At 41.1% G+C, this 23,141-nt stretch overlaps 1 protein-coding gene across 1 annotated transcript; it reads left to right on the plus strand.

Moving 5' to 3' along the window:
• The first annotated feature begins 230 nt into the window (after positions 1 to 230).
• On the plus strand, positions 231 to 22,414 carry cdc37 (cell division cycle 37 homolog (S. cerevisiae)). The gene is made up of 8 exons (XM_063035690.1): positions 231 to 353; positions 7,210 to 7,491; positions 9,307 to 9,415; positions 12,330 to 12,445; positions 14,170 to 14,292; positions 14,504 to 14,686; positions 19,618 to 19,689; positions 21,183 to 22,414. The coding sequence occupies exons 1-8, from the start codon at positions 252 to 254 to the stop codon at positions 21,327 to 21,329; spliced, it is 1,134 nt and encodes a 377-aa protein (XP_062891760.1). The 5' UTR covers positions 231 to 251; the 3' UTR covers positions 21,330 to 22,414.
• Positions 22,415 to 23,141: the final 727 nt, after the last annotated feature.

Here is a 23,141-nt window from a genome sequence, read left to right on the forward strand (position 1 = left end):
AAAGCGGTATCTCTTTAAAACATTTGATAAAGAAAAAGAGAAGTTGGGTAGAAATAAGAAATCCCACACATTCCCTGCAAAAGGCTTTGACATTAACCGGCGCCTTTACCTCACCGACATCGAGCGGCCGCGCCACCGGATGTGGAAGTGACGCGTGGTGGGCGGGAGGCTGGTGGCCCAGGGAGTTTTCTAGAAGCGGCCGGAGGGATTGAGTGGCCTGAGAAGTTAGGTTTCAGCCTCTGGTCGTGACGATGGTGGATTATAGCGTGTGGGACCACATCGAGGTGTCCGATGATGAGGACGATACTCACCCCAACATCGATACGGCGAGTCTTTTCCGATGGAGGCACCAGGTACAGGTCCCCGGCCCGGCTCACCACAGGCCACAGTCTCCCTGGGAAAGGTCCGGATTCCGGACCTACCTCGGGGTCCTCCCTTGCACCATGTGTGGCTGGGTGGACAGGGGGTTGGGGTGTGACCAAGCCTTTCCCGCTGTGTACCTCCCCACCATTCCCAAAATACATATAGTGCATGAGTCTGCCAAAGGTATGAAAGAGTTTTGATCTCTCCACTTCTCGGGCTGATTTAGCTCCTGTTACAATGGAAATGTGCTATGTAAACATGTCATGGTGTTATTATAGCCTGGCACCGGCGATGGCCCCACGGATTCTTAACGCATAGGAGTTCATAAGGCACATCAGGTCAAGGTCAACGTCAAGTTTATAATCATATACACAAGTACATGTGTGCACAGATGCAATGAAAAATTTGCAGCAGCATCATGTGTCTGTGTGGAGGCACTAAGCCACCATTCTCCTCCCCCCCCCCCCCACCTTTCCTGGAACCATACTAGATACTTGGCAAATGTTTTTCAAGCCCCTGATTAACTACATCCTTTCAGGCAGTGTGCTCTGGATGGCAGTCTGTGTTGTGAAGCCTTTTATATCTAGCAGTGTTAATTAAAAAAGGATTCCACTTGTAATTTGATTATACAAAATTGTAGTTGGTTTAAATCTGGAACGCCACCAGCATACTCTGGTCTTAGGTATCATACCAGAAATATTTAACAGGGGATCTGTGGACCCTGAGATTCCAATTAGAAAATTAGGTTTATATTCCCTAAGACTTGCAAAAATTAAGTGATGAAATAATTTTGATTTTTCTAGCCTTTAGGATTGCCAGAGGAACAACATCTTGGCATATTGGGTATAAGAAACTAGGAGAAGGGGTTGGCCATCTAGCATATTGAGCCTGCCCCACCATTCAATAAGATACTGGGTGATCTGGCCGTGGACTCAGCTAAACCTGGTTGCCTTTCCCTCATGATACATAATTCTTCGGCTGTGCAATAATCTGTCTAATCTCTACTGCTTCCCTAGGCAGAGAATTCCATGAATTCACTACTCTCTAGGAAAAGCAGTTTCTCATCATCTCTCTCTTAAATCTATTTCCCGGAGCCTTGAGGCTCTGTCTCCTAGTTCTAGTGTCACCTACCAGTGGAAACAGCATTCCTCCCTCTATCTGAACTATTCTTATCTTGGAATATTTGCTGTAATCCGAAACATCTTTTGAGAATGAAATTGGGAATACATTGGGAGCAGAGTGGTTGGAATTTATTTTTCCAAAGGGGAGTTTAAAAGGCACAGGAAGAGCTGACCATGATGCTAAATTAAACTAAACCTAAAGCCTGCACATAATCTGTATCACTCTGTTCCCTGCATGTTCCTTGTAAACACCACAGTTGTGTCTGCGTCCACCACAGTTCCAGGCACCCAGTACTGTTGCGGTTTTAATTTTTAAAAATACTAACTCCTCTCACCTTAAAGCTATGTCTTCTATTGTTTGACGTTTTTATACATTGCGTAATTTTTTACATTTCTATCTGCTCCGGAGGAAAGAACCCAGGTTTGTCCAGTCGATCCTCGTAACTTATACTTTCTAATCGAGGCAGCATCCTGGTGAAGCTTGTTGTCAAGTTGGAAAACAGCTCAGTGCCCTGACCAAATAGACAAGCATGTCAAAAGCCTTCTGTATTATTAAGACCACAAGATATGGGAGCAGAGTTAGGCCATTTGGCCCATCAAGTCTTCTGTGCCATTTCGATCTGATTTTCCTTTTGGCCCCCATCTCCTGTCTTCTCCCTGTATCCCTTCATGCCCCGACAAATCAAGGATCTATCAACCTCTGTCTTAAGTATATATAATGACTTGGCCTCTACAGCTGTTTGTGGCAGAGAATTCTACAAATTCACCACTCTCTGGCCCTCTTTGCCCCTCATCTCCATCCTAAAGAGATGCCCTTCTATTCTGTTTTATATTCTAGTCCTCTTGAAGTGAATGACAACATTGCATTTGCCTTCCTCACCACAGATTCAACCTGCAAATGAAGGAATCCGGCACAGGGACTCTCAAGTCCCTTTGTGCCTCAGTTTTTGTTTTGTATTTTCTATCCATTTAGAAAATAGTCAATCCTTTCATTTCTTCCACCAAAGTGCATGACCAGACACCCTATTCCATCTGTCACTTCTTTGCCCATTCTCCGTGGCCCCTCCACCTATCTTCATATCATCTGCAAACTTTGCGACAAAGCCATCAATTCCATCATCCAATCATTGACATATAAACATAAAAAGAATTGGTCCCAACACCAACCTCTGTGGAACACCACTAGTTAATGGCAGCCAACTGGAAAAAGCTCCCTTTATTCCCATTCTTTGTCTCCTGCTTTTTTTTAAAGCTATGCTAGAAGCTTTCCTGTAATAGCATGGGCTCATAGCTTGTTAAGCAGCCTCATGTAGGGCACCTTGTCAAAGGCCTTCTGAAAATCTTAGAATGTCAACAAATACTCCTTTGCTTATCCTGCTTGTTATTTCTTCAAAGAATTCCAACAGATTTGTCAGGCAAGATTTTCCCTTGAAACCATGCTGATTATGGCCTATTTTGTCATGTCCTTCCAAGTACCCTGAGACCTCATCCTTAATTATCGACTCCCAACATCTTCCCAACCACTGAGGTCAGACTGACTGGCCTATAGTTTCCTTTCTTCTGCCTCTCTCCCTTCTTGAAGAGTAGAGTGACATTTGTACAAACTAACGTAACTTTTCAGTCTTCCGGATTCATTCCAGAATCTAGTAATTCTTGAAAGATCAATACTAATGCCTCCACGGTCTCTTCAGCCACCCCTTTCAGGACCCTGCTATCCGAAGGTAGAGCGCTCCTATGAAACGGTTTGTAAGCCATGTTTATTATTATGGGAAAAACCTTTGAGCGTTCCCAGACCCAAAAAATAACCTACAGAATCATGCCAAATAACACACAAAACCTAAGATAACAGTAACATATAGTAAAAGTAGGAATGATATGATAAATACACAGCCTATATAAAGTAGAAATACTTTTCTGCAGCACTGTCTAGCGCAGTGAAAATCTCATGGAAGCGCTCTTGGCAGAAACACTCTCTCCAGTAACCTTTAAGCTATGAAGCTGCCAAATCATACCAAATAACACATAGAAATACACAGCCTATATAAAGTAGAAATAACGTATGTACAGTGTAGTTTCACTTACCGGAATCAGGAAGACTCCAATAAATTGCAGTTTCATCACAGTTAAACACTTGCTTATACGAATAACCACCGGATGCAATTGGCAATTGCCTCTGACCTGGGCCGACATTTACGTGCCGGGCGGCACCTAATTAATTAGCTTATTTATTCCAGCTTTTTTCTTAAAGATGTGCTGGGTGCATTCCAACTACCGCTGCACCGCTACATTCTTCGTGGCAATGTATTGGTCTGTGGCCTGGAGGTTGGGGACCACTGCTTAAACTATCAAGCTGCCCTCGCCTCAGAAACCGATCAAACCACCCATGACTACATTTAAATTCCACTTTCACAACACTTTCATCATCATCATCCAGTGCTTTCTGTTTCAGCTTATTAAAAAGACTGACTGATTTCTCCTTAAGTATAAGAAAACTTGACGGAACACCACGCTTTGTACACCCATCAATCCACTCAAGCAATAGATTTTCCATTTTATCCATTACTGGATGTCGACTAAGAGAGAGCACTTTGCTACGAGCAGAGCCAACAGTAACAGCAGCTTTCAAAATTCTTTCTCTCTGCGTATAAATAGTGCAAATGGTAGATGCAGGCAAGTTCATCGTGTAGACAATGTCCTTACTTCGTTCACCACGATCAAAACGCTTAATTATGTCTAGTTTTATGCTAAGTGTAACACCTTTCCGCTACCTTAGAACTCATCTTGCTAACGGATGCACAAAATAAATTGAGATAAAGCACGTGTTTAAGCAATGGCGGCTAGAATGCAGTTCTGGGCGCGGAGCTTGGCTGTTTGGGCAGGCGCTGCCTTTTTTTGTAACAGTGAAAGCACCTTCTGTTAGCGAGAACAGGTAATTAATGTAGGTCTTTCGTAACAGCGAGGTGTCGTAAGGCAAACGTTCGGAAAACGGGGGCCACCTGTACCATCTGGTCCGGGTGGCTTAGCTACCTTCAGACCTTTCAATTTTTCAAGAACCTTCTCTCTAGTTAAGGTAATTTTACACACTTCATGAACCCTGACACTTGGAACTTCCATCATACTGCTGGTGTCTTCCACAGTGAAGGCTGATGCAAAATACTTATTCAGTTCGTCCGCCATTCATTGTCTCCAGCATTGTTTTCCAACGGTCCATTATCCACTCTCACCTCTTACGTATTTTATGTATCTCTCATTTTATGTATCTGAAGGAACTTTTGGTATCCTCTTTAATATTATTGGCTAGCTTAATTTAATGTTCCATCTTTAACTAAATGATTCTTTTTGTTGCCTTCTGTTGGTTTTTAAAAGCTTCCCAATCCTCTAACTTCCCACTAATTCTTGATCTATTATATGCCCTCACTTCAGCTTTTATGTTGGCTCTGACTTCTCTTGTTAGCCATGGTTGTGTCATCTTGCCTTTAGAATACTTCTTCCTCTTTACAGTGTATATGTCCTGCGCCTTCCGAATTACTTCCAGAAATTCCAGCATTACTGCTCTGCTATCATCCCTGCCATTGTTCTTTTCCAACCAATTCTGTCCAACTCCTCTCTCATGCCTCTGTAATTTCCTTTACTCTGCTGTAAATACATCTGACTTTAGCTTCTTCTTCTCAAATTTCTGGATGAATTCAATCATATTATGATCACTTTCTCATAAGGGTTCTTTTACCTTAAGCTCTTCAATCAATTCTGGTTCATTGCACAACACCCAATCCAGAATAGCTGATCAATGAGCCACTCTGAAAAGCCATCTCATAGGCACTCTAGAAATTCCCCCTCTTGGGGCCCAGCGCCAACTTGGTTTTCCCAATCTAGCTACATATCGAAATCCCCCATGACTATTGTAACATAGCCCTTTTGGCATGCATTTTCTATATCACATTGTAATTCATAGGCCACATCCTTACTACTGTTTGAGGGTCTGTATACAATTCTCATTGGCGTCTTTTTACCCTTGAAGTTCCTTAGCTCTATCCAAAATGATTCAACACCTTCTTACCCCATGTCACCTCTTTCTAATGACTTGATCTGATTTTTTTTTTTACGAACAGAGGAATGCCACCCACTCTGCCTTCCTGCCTGTCTTTTCATTACAATGTGTATCCTTGGATATTAAGCTCCCAGCTGTAATCTTCTCTCACCCTATCTACTTAGGTTGCCATGAACTGTGTACTTTCTCCTAATATTTAACTTCATGCTTGCAGTACCTCATACTTGCCTGGATAAAATTCCATCTGCCATGTTCAATGTCCATTTCTTATAATAAAGTTTCACAATTTTTTTTGCTATCCACGCGCTCTAATTTTATCATCCATAAACTTACTAATCAGTCTACATTTTCTCCCATCACTTATCACAGGCAAGGATTGATCTAGCACTAAGGAACACCACTGGTCACAGACCTCCAGTCAGAATAGCACCACAACATCACTGCCCTCAGTCTTCACTTGCCAGAACATATGTCACTGATCCTCTGCATCTTAGCTTCTGGTTAAGCCTGTCATAGAGCACCTTGTCAAATGCTTTACTGAAGTCCATGTAGGCATCATCCACATTCCTACCCTCATCACTCACAAAAAAAGACTCTTTCAAGTTTACAAGTCATGACTTTCAGCACATAGAGACATTTTGATTGTAAGCACAAGCAATTCTGCAGATACTGGAAATCTTGAGCAACGCACACAAGATACTGGAGGAAATTGCCAAGTTAGGCAACATCTGTGGAGGAGTTCCTTCATCTGGACGTCTCAGGCCAAAACCACTCCATAGGCACTGCCTGACTTCGTGTTCCACTAGCATTTTATGTGTGTTGCTCAAGGCATGTTGACTATCTCTAATAAGCCTGTGCTTTATTAAATGCTCTCCAAGTACTGTGGAGTACTTGTTCAGTAGCTAGTAAAAGTATCTTATTTCCTGGAAGTGCATACAAGTGTGATGAATATTAGTCTTCAGATGACATGCATGGATTGGAAATGGAACTAGGAATATTTTGCACTCTTTGCCCAAGTTCTCCATCTTGGGCATGAAGATTGTGAAGGAGAATGGTTGCTTTATACAGATTTTTGGAGAAAAACGTTAGGCATTATTTAGGTAGTTAGAATGCACTCTACGTGGTGCACAAACAAGTGAATGAATTGCATAATGGCCTCTTGGCATTGGTTTGTTAAGATAGCTAACTATCTTGAAATATTATATTGAACTTTATCCATCCGAACAAATAGAGGTACCCTTCATTTTCTACCTGATAATACATTACTGCACTGAAGTATTACCTCAGTTCTGGACTTCCAATCCTTCAGTTCCAATTCATGGTAAATATAAATGTCATTCTTCCCCCATGCAGATTCAGAATCAATTTCTGAAAGCTGTCTTAATGCTGAGAAGCCTTTGAGGACCTTGACACTGGAAATACATGACCAGCAATAATTTTCTCACTTACCTTCCAGTAGGTGTACAATTAGCTGGTGATGCCCTGTGGTCAACGTGTAGCAATTGTACCCAAACACCCTGTGCTTCCCTGAGAAAAATAACTGACATACTGTGCCAAAATTGGATGATTTAGTTTCTAAATCAACTAGTTTGTTTCTTGGTTTTTTTTCGACACCTTCACAGCAATGTTCACGGTTATCAGCTCAAAGAGCAGGTGTTTGCCACCTTTGTGTTTCAGGCTCGGATCGAGCGGATGGAAGAGGCACAGAAAGAGCGTGAGGAGTATGAGAAGGGGAGCGGTGATGTTAAGCGTAAGCTCAGTGAATGTCAAAAGAAGCTCAAAGAATTGGCATTGGCAGAAACGGACGATGCAAAGATAGAGATTGAAAAATTACAGGATGAGCTAAAACAGCTGAAAAAAGAGGAGAAGGAATGGGATAAGAAAGGAGCATTGCTGAAGAAGAAGGAAAAGTCTATGCCATGGAATGTGGACACACTAAGCAAAGAAGGATTCAGTAAGGTTAGTGTGGTGTTACTGAAGTAGTATTCTATATTTTCCACTGTTAGGCTGCTGAATGCCTGACTGCAAACAAGAACTTTGTGGAGAAATACAAACAAATCAAGCACTTTAAGTGCAACTTTTACCATAATCAACATCAAGATGCCCATTATGCTGCTGCCATTTAGGGCAGAAATGAATTTTCTCCATCTCTAGCCAAGCTCTCTGTTATACCCCAGGTGTGGTTCATGGCCCGCAGTTGCACACAGGTACAGGAGGATTCTTCATTGCTATTTCCTTAATACTTTTTTTTGCCAGTCAGGGTTGTTAGCCCTGAGCTGAACCCCCAAACCTGCAGGACCAGTGGACCACTCTTAGTCTGGCCTTTTGCCCTTTGGCCTGTTTGGCATATGTGACCCTATCAAGAGCTAAAGCACGATGGCAAGGTTGTGGTCCTCCTGGTCCACTGTTAAGGTAAGTGAGTGCCAGAGACCTTTGCATAAATACAAAACAGATCAAGCACTTTAAATGGTAAGTGCAGTTTTTTCAGTAAGCTGTTTTTTTTATTAGCTTCCGAAATGCTAATTGTTTAATTGTTTCATTGGCAGTGGAAAGTTTGTGCTATATCAGACACTGCCCTTCCTGGTTGTTGCCAATCCCAAAATAGCCAGGGAAATACAAGACTTGGATTTATATTTCAAACAATTAAAAACTTTTTGCACACATAGAAGTGGAATTCTGTGTGTGCTGATAATCTTAAGCTGGAAAAATAAAATAGTATTCAGACCATGCAACATCTTTGGAGATGGAAACGCTCTATCCTGATTTGTTTTCATTACTTACGAATATTAGTTACAATTATAATGGAGTAGATACAGAAGCTCCTTAAAGTCTAACCCTGAACATCAGCAATGCAGCGAGAGGACTTGTTTTAATGATTGCGGGTGAGTATTAGTCAGGAGAGATTGTAATTCTACTTTATGTTCACTCACTCATTTGGTCCAGCAACAACTGTATTTTAAAATTAACATTTCCTGGTGTGAATTCATTCATGTTGTCCTCACTCCTATTCTGTGCAGTGTTCTCCAGACTTCCTATCTCTATTTCTCCACTCTGGGCTTTTGTTCATCCATTTTCCTTGCTCCACCTTGACCATATTAGACCTTAAATCCAATCTCATTTTATGTTTTGTCTTTTAAAATACTCTGTAATATTTTCTCTCACCAAGTGTTTATCTTAATGGCCCCTGGTCAACAGTGTTTTTATTGTCAGGTATGTTTAGACGTTTTTTTACTGATTATTGTAAGTCACTCTATTAGGGACAATATAAACTCCAGTGGCTACTCTCATTATCTAGTTCAGTTTTGACATTTTTGGACAAGTGAGTCATTTGGTATTTAAACCAATTTTTTAATTTTATTTTGGTATTGAAATAAATAAGGCCCTCCATTATAACATTAGCAAACAAGTTATTGGTGATAAACTTGATGTAGTATATAAAGCCTGTCTAAAATAAAATTTTGAAAGAGTCAAGCACAGTTATTTTTCACGCAAACACAAGGAAATCTGCAGATGCTGGAAATTCAAGCAACACACATCAAAGTTGCTGGTGAACGAAGCAGGCCAGGCAGCATCTCTAGGAAGAGGTACAGTAGACGTTTCGGGCTGGGACCCTTCATCAGGACAGTTATTTTTCAGTTGCTTTTGTTAAGTCTTGGAAATATTTCAGGGACAGTTTTTTTTTTCTCCTCCCCTCCCCCGACCTTGAACTGCCAATTAACATCCACAGCTGACTTGATCATTTTGTAAATGCTGGAATATTCTGCTTTTGCTCAGAGTGTTTTTAATGTGAAACCGGAATCGACCCAGGTTGAAACAGAGGAAGATAAAGAAAAGAAACACAAGACCTTTGTGGAAAAGTACGAGAAACAGATCAAACACTTTGGTAAGCGGCAAAACTTAAGTTTTCTGGTTATGCTACAAGCTTTCAAAATGCTAATTTCATGATTATTACACGAGTATTTCATAGGATTGGATTTATTTATTTATTGAGATACAGTGCGGAGTAGGCCCTTCTGGCCCTTCGAAACACTCTGCCCAGCAAGCCCCCAATTTAATCATAGGAAAATATTATGATGACCAATTAACCCACCAACTGGTAGGTCTTTGGACAGTGGAAGGAAATCAGAGCACCTGGAGGAAACCCACCAGTCACAGGGAGAACGTACAAACTCCTTACAGGCAGCGGTGGGTATTGAACCCGGGTCACCTGTACTGTGAAGCGTTGTGCTAACCATTACACCACCGTGCCACCCACAGATGTCACCTGTCCTGGAAAGCAAATGTGTTTGTGCATCTGAGGTTCTACCCCAAAATCTTTTCTTGCTGGAGAAGTTGACTATTCTCTCAGAGTTTGCTTCTATAAAAGTTGACACTGACCTTGTACAAACCAGATCAAGCTAGAAATAAGAGGATGTTTCATTTTATCTTCTATTTTCTGTGCTGACTGTTTACCAGTTTTAAGTTCAGACAGATTTATGTTACTGCTTTATTTTTGTACTTGACTCAGTTCACCAGTTTTGAAATTCAATGCAGTCACAATTACTGGACAGCATGACTAATACTTCACACTGCAGTTTCCAAAAGGAAAGTCAGCCATTTCGTTTTTTGTTTCTCTTTATTTACTTCTGACCTTTGAGTTCAAATCCATTTTTTGCCTTGCATTCACTGGTGTATATTTTGCCATTCAGTTTTATTATGTATGCATAGAATCTGTTGCAAAATTATAACACTGAATACCGGAAGTCTTGATGACAACACTGCAACAATTTTAACTTGTGTCTGTTCGGTGTGCGTGAAAATTTGAGATTTAAATAAAATGGTAAAAATAGTCTACAAGTCATGCAACATCTGTGGAAGTAGAAACAATCTTGCAAACTTTGTTTCCTTTACTTAAAAATATGAGTTACAATACTGTCTAAAAGTGTTGGGCACTAAAAATTTTTTATATAGAGTTTGTTTCAGATATTTACTTTTTGTCTTCTACATTAGTGTGTCTGTAGAAAAGAGCAAATTTTAGAGTTCTAAACATTCATTTTCCAAAAAATTAAATGTCAAAGAATTTTTTGCACTTCATTAAAGAAAGTAACACATTAAGTAATAGACCACTTTCAAATAAAGACTTGATTAGCTTGTAGGTGCTATATTTAACTCAGTGCAGGATTAATGAAAACTAACAAACACGTATTAATGATCAATGACGTAATGAGCTGAATGAACTAAACTAATTAACTGAAGCAGAAGTGGGTGTAGAAGTAATCAAACCGGCTGAAAGACAACCAAACTAAAAAGTGAGAGTGTGGCAGCTTAACCTTCAAAACATTAATTCTCACGCCCTGGCAAGAGTGAGCACAGCAACGAGACACCGAACGGTCATCGTACGTCAGCATGGTCTTCCAAGCCATTCTGAAGAAGCACAAAGGACGCAGTGGTCGGCCGTAGAAACTAAGTGCAACAGATGAGAGAGACATCAAACTGATGCCTCTTCTAAGTTGGAAGAAATCCAGCGCGGATATCAGCTCTGAACTCACAGAAACCACTGGAATCCAAGCACATCCCTCTACAGTCGGGAGAAGTCTTGTCAGAAGTGGTCTTCTTGGAAGAAATGTTACCAAAAAGCCATTCCTCTGAACTGGAAACAAAGCCAAGATTCACACCTTCAGACAAAAACACAAGGACTGGGGTGCTGAACAATAGCAGCAAGTGCTCTGGACTGAATAGTCAAAATTTGAAATTTTTGGCTTGTTTGTCCTTGGAAGACCTGGAGAGCACTACGTAGATGAGTACCTGCAGCCAACAGTGAAGTACGATGAAGGTTCCCTGCAGGTTTGGGGCTGCATTAATTCTTGTCGGAATTAATAGAACCCTCAATACTGAAAAGTACAAGCAGATTCTCATCCATCGCACAATACCATCAGGGAGGTGTCTGATCGGTCCCAACTTAACTCTGCAGCAGGATAATGACCCCAAACACATGGCCAAGGTCAGAACTATCTTCAATGAAAAGAAGAACAAAGAATTCTGCATCAGATGTTATGGCCTCCACAGAGCCCTGATCTCAACATCATCTAGGCTGAATGGAATTACCAAGAGAGAGAGAAGCAAGCAAGATAACTAACGTCTGCAGAAGAACTGGGGCAAGTTCTCCCAGATGCTTAAAACAACCTAGCAGCTGATTTTCTTATAAAACTGCACAATAGTGTACCTAAGAAAATTGCAGTTTTAAAGGCAAAGGGTAGTCACACCAAATATTGATTTGATTTAGTTTTTTTACTGTTTATTGCTCTTTATGGTAAATTTTTGATATTTAGAAACTTTTCATTATTTTTGAAAGCATCTCTGCTTTACATACGCAAACACGAGGAAATCTGCAGATGCTGGAATTTCAAGCAACACACATCAAAGTTGCTGGTGAACGCAGCAGGCCAGGCAGCATCTCTAGGAAGAGGTACAGTCGATGTTTCGGGCCGAGACCCTTCGTCAGGACTAACCGAAAGAAGAGATAGGGATCTCTTCTTTCAGTTAGTCCTGACGAAGGTTCTCGGCCCAAAACGTCGAGTGTACCTCTTCCTAGAGATGCTGCCTGCTCCGCTTAACATACATGTTTTACATGTGCCTAAGACATCTGCAACGTACTATGGATCTATCTAAAATGGAATGTCTTTTAACTAATTGGCACACAACCTGTTGTAACAAGTTATTGATTGAATGCATGCAAGTTCGTCAAATTAATGCAGGGGATAAAGGTTGTTCAGTTTCGGAGAGAGAGACAAATAACCTTGTTGCCTATCTGTACACAGGCATGCTTAACCGCTGGGACGACAGTCAGAAATACCTGTCCGACAATCCCCACCTCGTATGTGAAGAGACAGCCAATTATCTGGTCATCTGGTGCATAGATTTAGAAGTCGAAGAGGTAAAGTGGGTCATTAGAACACGAGTATTTTGAGTAGGAGTAGGCTCTTAAATCCTGTTCTACAATTCATCAAGATCATAGCTGGTCTTTACTTTGGCCACCTTTTCCTGCACTTTTCCTTATTCCTTTGTTGTCCAGACTGTTTCCAAGACATGATGCATTTGCCAAATAATTGCCATCAAAGCAAGTCAATACCTTTTGAGTATTCACTAAAGACCAGACAGGGAAAGGCCATGGGGCTTACTTTGACTGCAGGTCTGTGACTAGTGGTGTTCTGCATAGATCCATTTTGGTACTTCTGATGTTTATGAGATATATAAATGACCTGAATGAAAAACGTATATGGGTAAACCCTCACCCTAACCCTAACCCTAACCCTAACCCTCACCCTCACCCTAACCCTCACCCTCACCCTAACCCTCACCCTCACCCTCACCCTCACCCTCACCCTCACCCTCACCCTCACCCTCACCCTCACCCTCACCCTCACCCTCACCCTCACCCTCACCCTCACCCTCACCCTCACCCTCACCCTCACCCTAACCCTAACCCTATTCCAATTCCAATTCCAATTTAAGAGTCAGGAAGCTATATTGCAGCTTTATAGCTTTATAAAATGCTAGTTGTGCAGCACCTTGAGTATTGCATTCGGTTCTGGTCGCTCCATTATAGGAAGGAAGTGTAGGTTTTGCTTTACTAGGATGCTGCCTAGATTAAAGGGCATGTGCTACAGTGAGAGATTGGACGTCTCGAATTGTTTTCTCTGTAGTGGCAAGGGCTGAAGGAGGGTCTGATAGAGGTTTATAAGATTATGAGTGGCAATATCTTTTTCTCACGGTTGAAATGCCTTAATACCAAAGGGCATGCATTTAAGGTGGCGGGGGGTTTAAATTCAGAGGGGATGTGTGAGGCAAATTTTATATGCAGAGTGATGGCTGTCTGGATTGTGTAGAAGCATATATGATAGAGGTGTTTAAGTAGCTCTTTGATATGTGCATAAATGTACAGGAATTGGAAGGATATAGGTATTGTCCAGGCAGAAGGGATTAGTTTAGTTGGGCAATTAATTGCTCAGGTAATTAGTTTGGCTTAACATTGTGAACTGAAGGGCCTGCTGTTCCTCTGCTGTACTGTTCTGTGTTCTAAATTAAATAATCTGACATTCATCTTGGGTCTCCTAAGCTTCAATGAGGATCTTCCTGCTGCATTTAGGGGTGCAGAGAGGTGCAGAGATTTGATTACGTTCTTATTATCCAGACTGATGAATTGTTGTGACCCATTATAGACTGAGACAGCTTTGTACAGTTATTGATAACTTGCTGCCTAAAAATCTTGCAGTCAGTTATGCCTACTGTGTGTGGTTTAGGGATATATAATTGTGAAAGAGCCACTTTATATTATCAATCACTGTACAGTTTACCAGAGAAGATTTTTATCCTGTTTGCATCTGTGGTTTATGAATTTTAGTTTCGGCATTGTTGTTCCATACATTTGTGTGGGTTTCACATCATATGGGATTACTATTCATGAAGTGCTCTGACATTGAATCGAGATTGGGTGATGTTTGGGAGAACTGAAAAATTGAGAATGAAGTGAGTGTCCTAATGAAGTGGAAGTAAATTTATGGAATAGAATTTTGTTGTGTCAGTACAGTTAATCTTCAGAGCATCTGTTAAAAGTAAATAATGTATTAAAGTTATTTTTTTGATGGATTCCCTCTCCAGAAACATGCACTAATGGGACAGGTAGCCCACCAAACCATAGTAATGCAGTTTATCCTGGAGCTTGCCAAGAGCCTTAAGGTGGATCCAAGAGCCTGTTTTCGACAGTTCTTCACCAAAATCAAGGTATGGGAAAAGTTGGTAGTCATTTGAGTTTTAATCAGTTTGTTTTAGACCACCTCCCTGTGAAATCATACTCTCCCTTGTGACCTAACATTCTTTTAACTGTACCAGATATCATTTTTCTTGTGACCATGGATAAGTTTTGTGTATTTCATGAGAACTAAGACTAAGTATTGAATCTGGGACTTCGGGGTGTTTACAACTCTCTTTCCAGACAGCAGATAAACAGTACGTGGAGGCATTTAACGATGAACTTGAAGCCTTTAAGGAGCGGGTCAAAGGTCGTGCCCAAGCAAGGATAGAAAAGGCAATGAAGGAATATGAAGAGGAAGAACGCCAGAAGCGTATGGGACCTGGTGGGCTTGACCCTGTGGATGTGTATGAAAGTCTTCCACTGGTGAGTATATCATTATTAAATGGTACCATTGGTCTGGGGAAGAGTATTTAATGTATTCCCTCATAGTCCATTCAGCTGGAGAGTTCTACTCTTACCTTTCACCAGTAGAGGTGCTCCCATTCTGCACTGTATCTCAATAAAACAAAATAAAGACTTATCATTGGTTTTCAGTACAACACATACACAAAATGCTGGAGGAACTCGGCAGGTCTGGCTTCATCTGTAAAGAGAAATAAACAGACGGCATTCCGGGCTGACACCATCAGGATGTGACTTATCTCAGGCTCTCGCTGATTCTCCTCATTTTCTTAAACTTGAGGGAAATCAGGAGGAAAAAGTCAGGGTCTGAGATGAATTTAGCAGTGTCCAGCAGGGTTTTGTATGTGGAAAGTTGCTTTTAACAAACTTTTTAGAATTCTTTGAAGAGGCAAATAAAGGTATGACTTTAGCAAGACCTTCAACAAGGTCTTAAAAGTAGTTCATAGTAAATTTATCTTCAAGGTACACATCTCGCAGTTGTACATGGTGACGTTTATTTTCTTACAGGCATTCACAGTAAATACAAAAAAACCCACAATGGAATCAGTGTAAAATTGCACACAAAGACAGACAAACAACCGAAAGACAAGATACTGCAAATACTAAAAATTAAAAATGTAATAGTAAAATAATATATAAAATATAATAATATTAATAAATAACTAAGTAATAAATATTGTGATCATGAGATGAAGAGACTTTGAAATTGAGTCCATAGGTTGGGAATCAGTTCAGTTTTGGGGTGAGTAAAGTTATCCCCTCTGGTTCAAGCCCCTTATGGTTGAGAGGTAATAACTGTTCTTGAACCAGTTGGTGTGGAACCCTAAGGTTCCTGGACTTCCTTCCTTATAGCAGCCGTGAGAAGAGATTATACCTGGATGGTGGGGGACTTTGATGGATAAAGCTTTCCTGAGTTTGTAGGTGTGCTCAATTGTGAGTACGGCTTTACCTGTAGTGAACTGGGCTGTATCTACTACTTTTTGTAAGCTTTTCCAGCCAAGGGTATTAGTGTGCTTCAATCAGTCAGGATACTCTCCTTTGTGTATCTATATAAATTTGTTCGAGTTTAGACGACGCCAAATCTTCGCAAATTTCAAATAAAGTGGAAATGCTGCTTGACAGAACAGATGATGGAGAGGGTGAATTGAAATGAATTGATTTTATTATTTATATCCTTCATATACATGAGTAAAAATCTTCATGTTACATCTCCATCTAAATGTGCACTGTGCTGTGCCTTCTTTGCGTGCTGGACCCAGGACAGCTCCTCTGATAACGCCAAGGAATTTGAAGTTTCTAACTCTCTTCACCTCTGGTTCCCTGATAACCTCCCGTTTCCTGCTTCTGTAGTGAATAATCAGCTCTTTAGTCTTGCCGATATTGAGTAAGAGGTGGTTGTTGTGGCACCGTTCAGCCAGATTTTCTATCTCCCTCCTATTTGCTGATTTATCATCACCTTTGATTCTGCGAGCAGAGGTCAAATTTAAATATGTCATTGAATGGAGCTGTTCTTAGCCTTACAGTCATAAATATAAAATGAGTAGAGCGGGGTGGGGGGGGGGCGGTGGTGCTAAGCACGCAGTCTTGTGTTGTACCTATGTTACAGGTAATTGGGAAGGAGATGTTGCCAATCTGAACTGACAAGTCTGCAAGTGAGGAAATTGAGGATCCAGTCACACAATGGGATATTGAGGCCTAGGTCTTGGAACTTATTGATCATTTTTGAGGGGATGATAGCATTGAATGCTGAGCTGTAGTCAATGAAGAGCATCTTGTATGCTAGTTGAGTAACAATGCTGGCTGGTATGGAGCTGGTTAAGTGCATTCATAATTGGTTCTGAGGTAGGAAACAGAGTAGTGGTTGAAAGTTGTTTCTTGGAATGGAGGCAGGTAACTGATGGTGTGCCACAGGGATTGGGGCCCTTGTTATACATTATTTATGTAACTGATTTGAATGCGAATACACAAGGCTTGATTAGTAAATTCTGTGGATGACATGAAAGTAGTGTTGATAGTAGAGAAGGTTATTGCAGATTAACAAGGAATTTTAATCAGTTAGGGAAGTGTGCTGAGGAATGGCAAATGGATTTCAATGGAAATAAGTATGAGGTGATGTATTTGGAAAGTCGGAACAGCATAGGACTTGTACTTTGAATGGTAGGCCATTAGCTAATGTGATGGGACGTAGGGACGTAAGGACCTAGGAGCAGAAGTGCGTAATTTGTTGAGAGTGGTGTCACAAATATGGTTTTAAAAAAAAAAGCTGGCCTTCATTAGTCAGAGCACTGACTATAGCAGTTGGGGGATTATGATGCAGTTGTCTAAGTTGTTTATTGGGTTGTATTTGGAGTTCTATGTACAGTTTCCATTACCCTGGTATAGGAAAGACATGGTTAAACTGGAAAAAAATGCAGAAAAGATTTGCGAGGACATTGCCGGGATAAAAGGGTCTAAGTTGTAGGGAGAGGTTGTCCAGGCTAGGTCTTTATTCCCTGAAACGCAAGAGAGTGAGGGGTGGCCTTAGAGAAGTGTTGAAAATTATGAAAGGCACAGATAAGGTGGATGTTATCAGTCTTCTCCCAGAGTAGGGAAGTACAAAACTAGCAGGGATAGGTTTAGGGTGAGAGAAGAAAGATTTAATTAGGATCTCAGAGGGAAAAATATAGCATGCAGAGGATAGTGAGTATATGAAATGAGCTACCAGAGGACGTGATTTAGGCCAATACAGTAGCATAATTTAAGAAACGTTTGGATAAGTACGTGAACGGGCAGGGCTTAGAAGGATATGTGCTGAATGCAGGAAATTAGTACCAGCTGTATGAACACAATGATGAACACATGGACGTGTTGGGCCAAAGGGCCTGTATACATGTTGTATTTTTCTCCGACTATAATGCAAGGAGTCACTAAGTAGTTTCAATTTACTTTTCACAACTTCCAAAGACAATATTCAGATAGTGTCTGCTGTTGATGAACCTGGCTGAGATTTGATCTCTGAGTCCCTGACTCAGGGACCTTGACTTCTATAGTTGGTCTCTGGTGTCACTGCTATTGACTATCTTGTAGGGTGTCCTTTTAAACATTCTGTGCATACCTTGTAGTTACAGCCCAGTTGTTTTTTGCTGTTTGTATAGCTATGATTCCAATCTTTATGTTTTTTTTTACAAATGTTTATTTAACCCCCTTCAAATTTCTGCAAATCTACAGTTATCACATTATCAGTTTGTGATTTTTGAAATTTATCATACTGCCCCTTTTACAAGATGTCATTTCTTTAAAAGTCCACATTTGCTTGTTGTTCACTGTATAGTCCAGAGGAATAGTTCACAGTGGATGGAGAGCTTTCACAGCTACGTTCCCACATTTGTTGCTAACCACCTGTGTATGTAACTTTCACTGTGCAGCTTTGTTCTCGGTTCCAGCATCTCTTGCTCGCCGGCAGGGTCCTCCCAGAGCCTGGTGGGATACTTAATATCTCTCTCTGGCTGCTACATCAGAGTCATTTATTATCAGTGACTTATTGATGTGAAATTTATTTTGTGGCAGTATAGAGACATTAAAAATTACCATAAGTTGCTAAATAAATGGTACAAAAAAGGAATAATGAGGTAGTGATCATGGGCCATTCAGAGGTCTGGTGGAGGTGAAGAAGCTGTTCCTAAACCGTTGTGTGGATCGTGAGGCTCCTGTACCTCCTCCCTGACCGTGGTAATATGAAGACGGTATGTCTCGATGGTAAGGATCATTGGATATGGATGATGCCTTCTTGAGCTACTGCCTCTTGAAGATGGCCTCGATGGTGGAGACATAGTACCTGTGATTTGAGCTGGCTGAATCTACAACCTCTTGCCATCCTGTATGTTGGAGGCTGCAATCAGGCTGTGATGCAACCTGTCAGAACATTCTCCTCCATACATTTGTAGAAATTTGCTAGGGTTTATATATATATATATATATATACACACACACACACAATTTGTTCATTTTTCACATATTAAATGTTTGACTGTCTTTGTGGTGTTGGGGGAGGTTATGAATTCTACTGTGTTTCTTTGTTTTCTGATTGCTTGCAAGAAGGTGAATCTCAAGGTTGCATATGGTGTATGTACTTCGATAATAAATTCGCTTTGAACTGTTTTTGACATACCAAAGTTCCTTAAACTCCTCAGAGTCGAACTGTTGGCATGCTGTTTTCATGATCATATCCATGTATTGGTCCCAGGATAGATCCTGAAGATGTTGATGCCTAGGAGCCTGAAGCTGCTCACCTTTTTCACCACTGACCCCATTCTCCAATTTTCAAACTTGTCTTAGGACCAAATTGATTTTGGACTTTTGGAAAACATATCAAAATAGACTCTGTTGAAACCCCAGATGGCAGGGATACTTGGGCAGCATCCGTTAGGAGAAATGTTACTTCATCATCAATGCTGCTGAGTATTTCTATAATTTCTATTAAATATTCTGTAGATGATAGACTTTTAACAAATTTGGTTAAACTAAATGAGACTAGAATTAGAGATCATAGGTTAAGAGTGAAATGTTTAAGGAGACTGAGGGGTATGTTTTTACTTGGTGGTGAGAGTGTGGAGGAACTGCTAGCAGAAGTGATGGATGCAGTTTTGATTTCAATATTTAAGAGAAATTTGGATAAGCACATGGGTGGGAGGGCTATGGTCCAGGTGCAAGTCGAAGGGGACTAGGCAGAGTAACAGTTCAGCACAGACTCTGCTGCAGTACTCAATGACTGTATGACTCTGTAATCCTTGGAACAGGCAACATTTGCTCGTCCAAGTTTATGCCATCCACAATGAATTTGAGATATTTGTTTCTTCTTGTAAAGCTTTTAAAAGTTTGCAACATGCTTAAATCTTTGCTGCCTGTTTTTGCAGGAGATGAAGAATTGTTTCGATGCAAAAGATATTCAACTGTTACAGGATGTTATCAGCAAAATGGATCCAACAGTGAGTAATTCTATGGCTAAAAATATTGAGCACTTCTGCATCAACATCATGCTTAATCGTGTCCTGATGGTATCACTTCTGTATTCCTACACTTCCTGATCTTGACCCTAGAAGGCATTATAGATTAGATTATGAGGACACGCAGTCCTCTTTTATTGTCAGTTAGTAATGCATGCATTAAGAAATGATACAATTTGTTCCTCCAGAATGATATCACAGAAACACAAGACAAAGAAAGACTAAAAAAAACTGACAAAAACCACATAATTATAACATATAATTACAACAGTGCAAAGCAATGTTGTAATTTGATGAAGAACAGACCATGGGCACGGTAAAAAAAAAGTCTCAAAGTCTCTCGAAAGTCCTGTCATCTCACACAGACGGTTGAAGGGAGAAACTCTTCCTGCCATGAGTTTTCAGCGCCGCAAACTTGCCGATGCAGCATCCTGGAAGCACCCAACCATAGTCCGACTCTGGGTCCGTCTAAAACTTCGAGCCTCTGACCAGTCCTCCGACACCGAGCGCCATCTCTGCCAAATGCTTCTACCCTGGCCCCGGCCCCGGCAACAGGCAATAGGCAAAGCCGAGGATTTGGGGCCTTCCCCTCCGGAGATTCTCAATCACACAGTAGCAGCGGCAACGAAGCGGGCATTTCAGAAGTTTCTCCAGGTGTTCCTCCGTGCTTCTCACTTCCATCTCCATCAAATCAGGATTGTGCATGGCCCCCATTTAACAAATACAATATCAATACGGAGCGGCCGCACGCGCTGCGTTGCGCCGCCATCTTCTCCTCCCCTCCCCTCCTCATGTATGTGATTTTATACATGAAAGGATTTGAGGGAGTGGACACCAATATTATGTGGAAGTTCTGTCAGTTTGTTAACTCTTGTCTGGGTAATCCTGAAAGCAGTGTTGAGCAATTTAGTGGTGTGCTGTTCTGAAGAGGGAGTGTGAGGGAAGATTCCTAATGATTGGGGGTGGGGGAGTAGAATAGAATTATCAAGCTAAATGAAGACAACTGAGCAGTTTAAAAAGTAATGAAAATTTAACTTTGGTTTGAAATGCCTGAATTCCAATTGGTAATCCAAAAGAATAACAACACCGCACTCTCAGTAGATTATCTGTTTCAGTGATATGGATGCACTGGAGCAGGGTTTAGACCACAGTCTTGTGGACTTGTGGCAGGAGTGCTATGAGATGACTTAAAAGATCGCTTAAGACTGGTGCTGCCATGCATCTGTAATCCCAGCGTCTACTTGGTTTCCGGTGATCCCAGCTAGGCATTGGGTATATCTGTGTGTTGCATTTTGGTTATGTTTAGTTGATTAAATTTGATTACCTTCTGGCCCACTGTATGTTCTGAAAAAACAGGAAAAATCTGGCCAACTCTGAGATGCTGAAGGGTTTCCTGAAACCATGTAGCAGTGTTTGTCTTCTGGAGATGGTTGTTTAATTGTATTAAAGATGAATTCACCCTGTGCATCCTCTAGGAAGCTAAGTACCACATGCAGCGCTGCATTGACTCGGGACTCTGGATTCCAAATGCAAAGGCTGCTGAGGAGGAAGGAGAGAAGAAAACAGGGGAAGATGATCCTGTACATGAAGAAGTTAAAAAGGAATCCACTGAAGAAAAATAAAGCTATTTTTGTTTGTGTAATTGCTAGCTTTAAATGCTGTGCCTAGAAACAGACTGCATCCTGGTTAGGGTTGACATAAACTTGAATATATTGGTCTATTCAATGAAAACTGAAAGTCTGACACAAACCAAATGCTTTTCTGTATTTTAATAAATACACAAGTTTTTGACAGCTTACAGACTGCTTCACTATTTGCAGTAACTCACTGGATCCACTGGTAACTACAAAAGAAACAGGTGTCTGAGTGAGAGACTGCTTTCCAATTACTTCATGACCATTGCATATGGCATTGAAACACACAGACAAGGGAAGTACCTGTTTCTGCTCCTAAACTGTGCTGAGTTATCAAATGAGGGTTTGCGTGGTTGCCGTGAAGGTTCGGCTCACTGGAGAGAGAACAGTTACTGCCTATGAAACTATACCTCACATAAGTATAATGTTGAGGGGGAAATAATAGAATTTAAATTCTGCAAGTGGGCTTTCTAGCTAATGTCTCTTAATTGAGGTAATACTTGGAAAGAAATAGAAAATCCTGAAGGTTATTGATACAAAATTTGATGGGAATGAAATAACAAAATTTTTGTGGTCCAAAAAACAATGTGGAATCCATGCTCACAAACTTAAATATAGTTTGTCTCGTGATCTGGGTACATTGTCAGGAGTTGGGACAGAGAAACAGAATTATCAATACTTCATAGGCTCTAGGATTTTGAGTGCTAGTACACCAACATTTCATTTTTCTGGTTAGATGAGGGATTTACATGACACGGTTTTGATAAGTGCTTTTATCTTGGTATTAAAACATCATAGTATTGTCTGTACTAGATTTGACTACTTTTATGTTCTGTACATATATTTTAATGAAACTGCACACTGATCGCATTCTGGCTCAGAATAACTGTTCATTGAGGGCCAATGTTGCTGTTGATACTGCTTGTTACTGTGGCCTGTTTGATCTGAAGCAGTTGCTGTTTTCAGTAAGGTAGTTATTGTGTCCATTTATTTCCTGTTACTGGCCATCATGTATGCAAATAAAGATGCAGTATATTGCCTCTTGAGTGGCCTGCTCACTAAACTTTTGTAGTTTATTTCTCCTAAATGTTATTAATGTAAATGAAACAGGAATGCTTTTAAGGCAGCGGTCCCCAACTTCCAGGCCACGAAGCATGCAGCGGGGCAGCGGTAGCTGGAATGCACCCAGCACATCTTTAAGAAGAAAGCCGAAATAAACAAGCTAATTGGCACATAATTAATTAGCTTGTTCATTTCGGCTTTTTTCTTAAAGATGTGCTGGGTGCGTTCCAGCTACCGCTGCACCCCTGCATGCTTCGCGGCCCGGAGGTTGAGGACCGCTACTTTAAGGAATTCTGCAGATGCTGGAAATTCAAGCAATACACATCGAAGTTGCTGGTGAACGCAGCAGGCCAGGCAGCATCTCTAGAAAGAGGTACAGTCGACGTTTTGGGCCAAAACCCTTCGTCAGGACTAAGTGAAGGAAGAGCTAGTAAGAGATTTGAAAGGGGGAGGGGGAGATGAGATGACAGGAGGAGGAGGGATGGAGCCAAGAGCTGGACAGGTGATTGGCAAAAGGGATATGAGAGGATCATGGGACAGGAGGCCCAGGGAGAAAGAAAGGGGGCGGAGGGGGGGAACCCAGAGGATGGGCAAGGGGTATAGTCAGAGGGAGAAAAAGGAGAGAGAGAAAGAATGTGTGTATATAAATAAATAACGGATGGGGTACGAAGGGGGCGGGGTGCGGCATTAACGGAAGTTAGAGAAGTCAATGTTCATGCCATCAGGTTGGAGGCTACC

The sequence above is a fragment of the Mobula hypostoma genome, chromosome 29, assembly GCF_963921235.1.
Source record: "Mobula hypostoma chromosome 29, sMobHyp1.1, whole genome shotgun sequence".
Taxonomy (NCBI): domain Eukaryota; kingdom Metazoa; phylum Chordata; class Chondrichthyes; order Myliobatiformes; family Myliobatidae; genus Mobula; species Mobula hypostoma.

What these genes read in the sequence shown, in the direction of transcription:
- cdc37 (XM_063035690.1), top strand. Translation starts at nt 252, where the DNA reads ATGGTGGATTATAGCGTGTGGGACCACATCGAGGTGTCCGATGATGAG. An exon ending in TAGATTTAGAAGTCGAAGAG is followed by an intron (nt 12,446 to 14,169) that starts GTAAAGTGGGTC and finishes TTCCCTCTCCAG; the next exon opens with AAACATGCACTAATGGGACA. An exon ending in AGTTCTTCACCAAAATCAAG is followed by an intron (nt 14,293 to 14,503) that starts GTATGGGAAAAG and finishes CTCTCTTTCCAG; the next exon opens with ACAGCAGATAAACAGTACGT.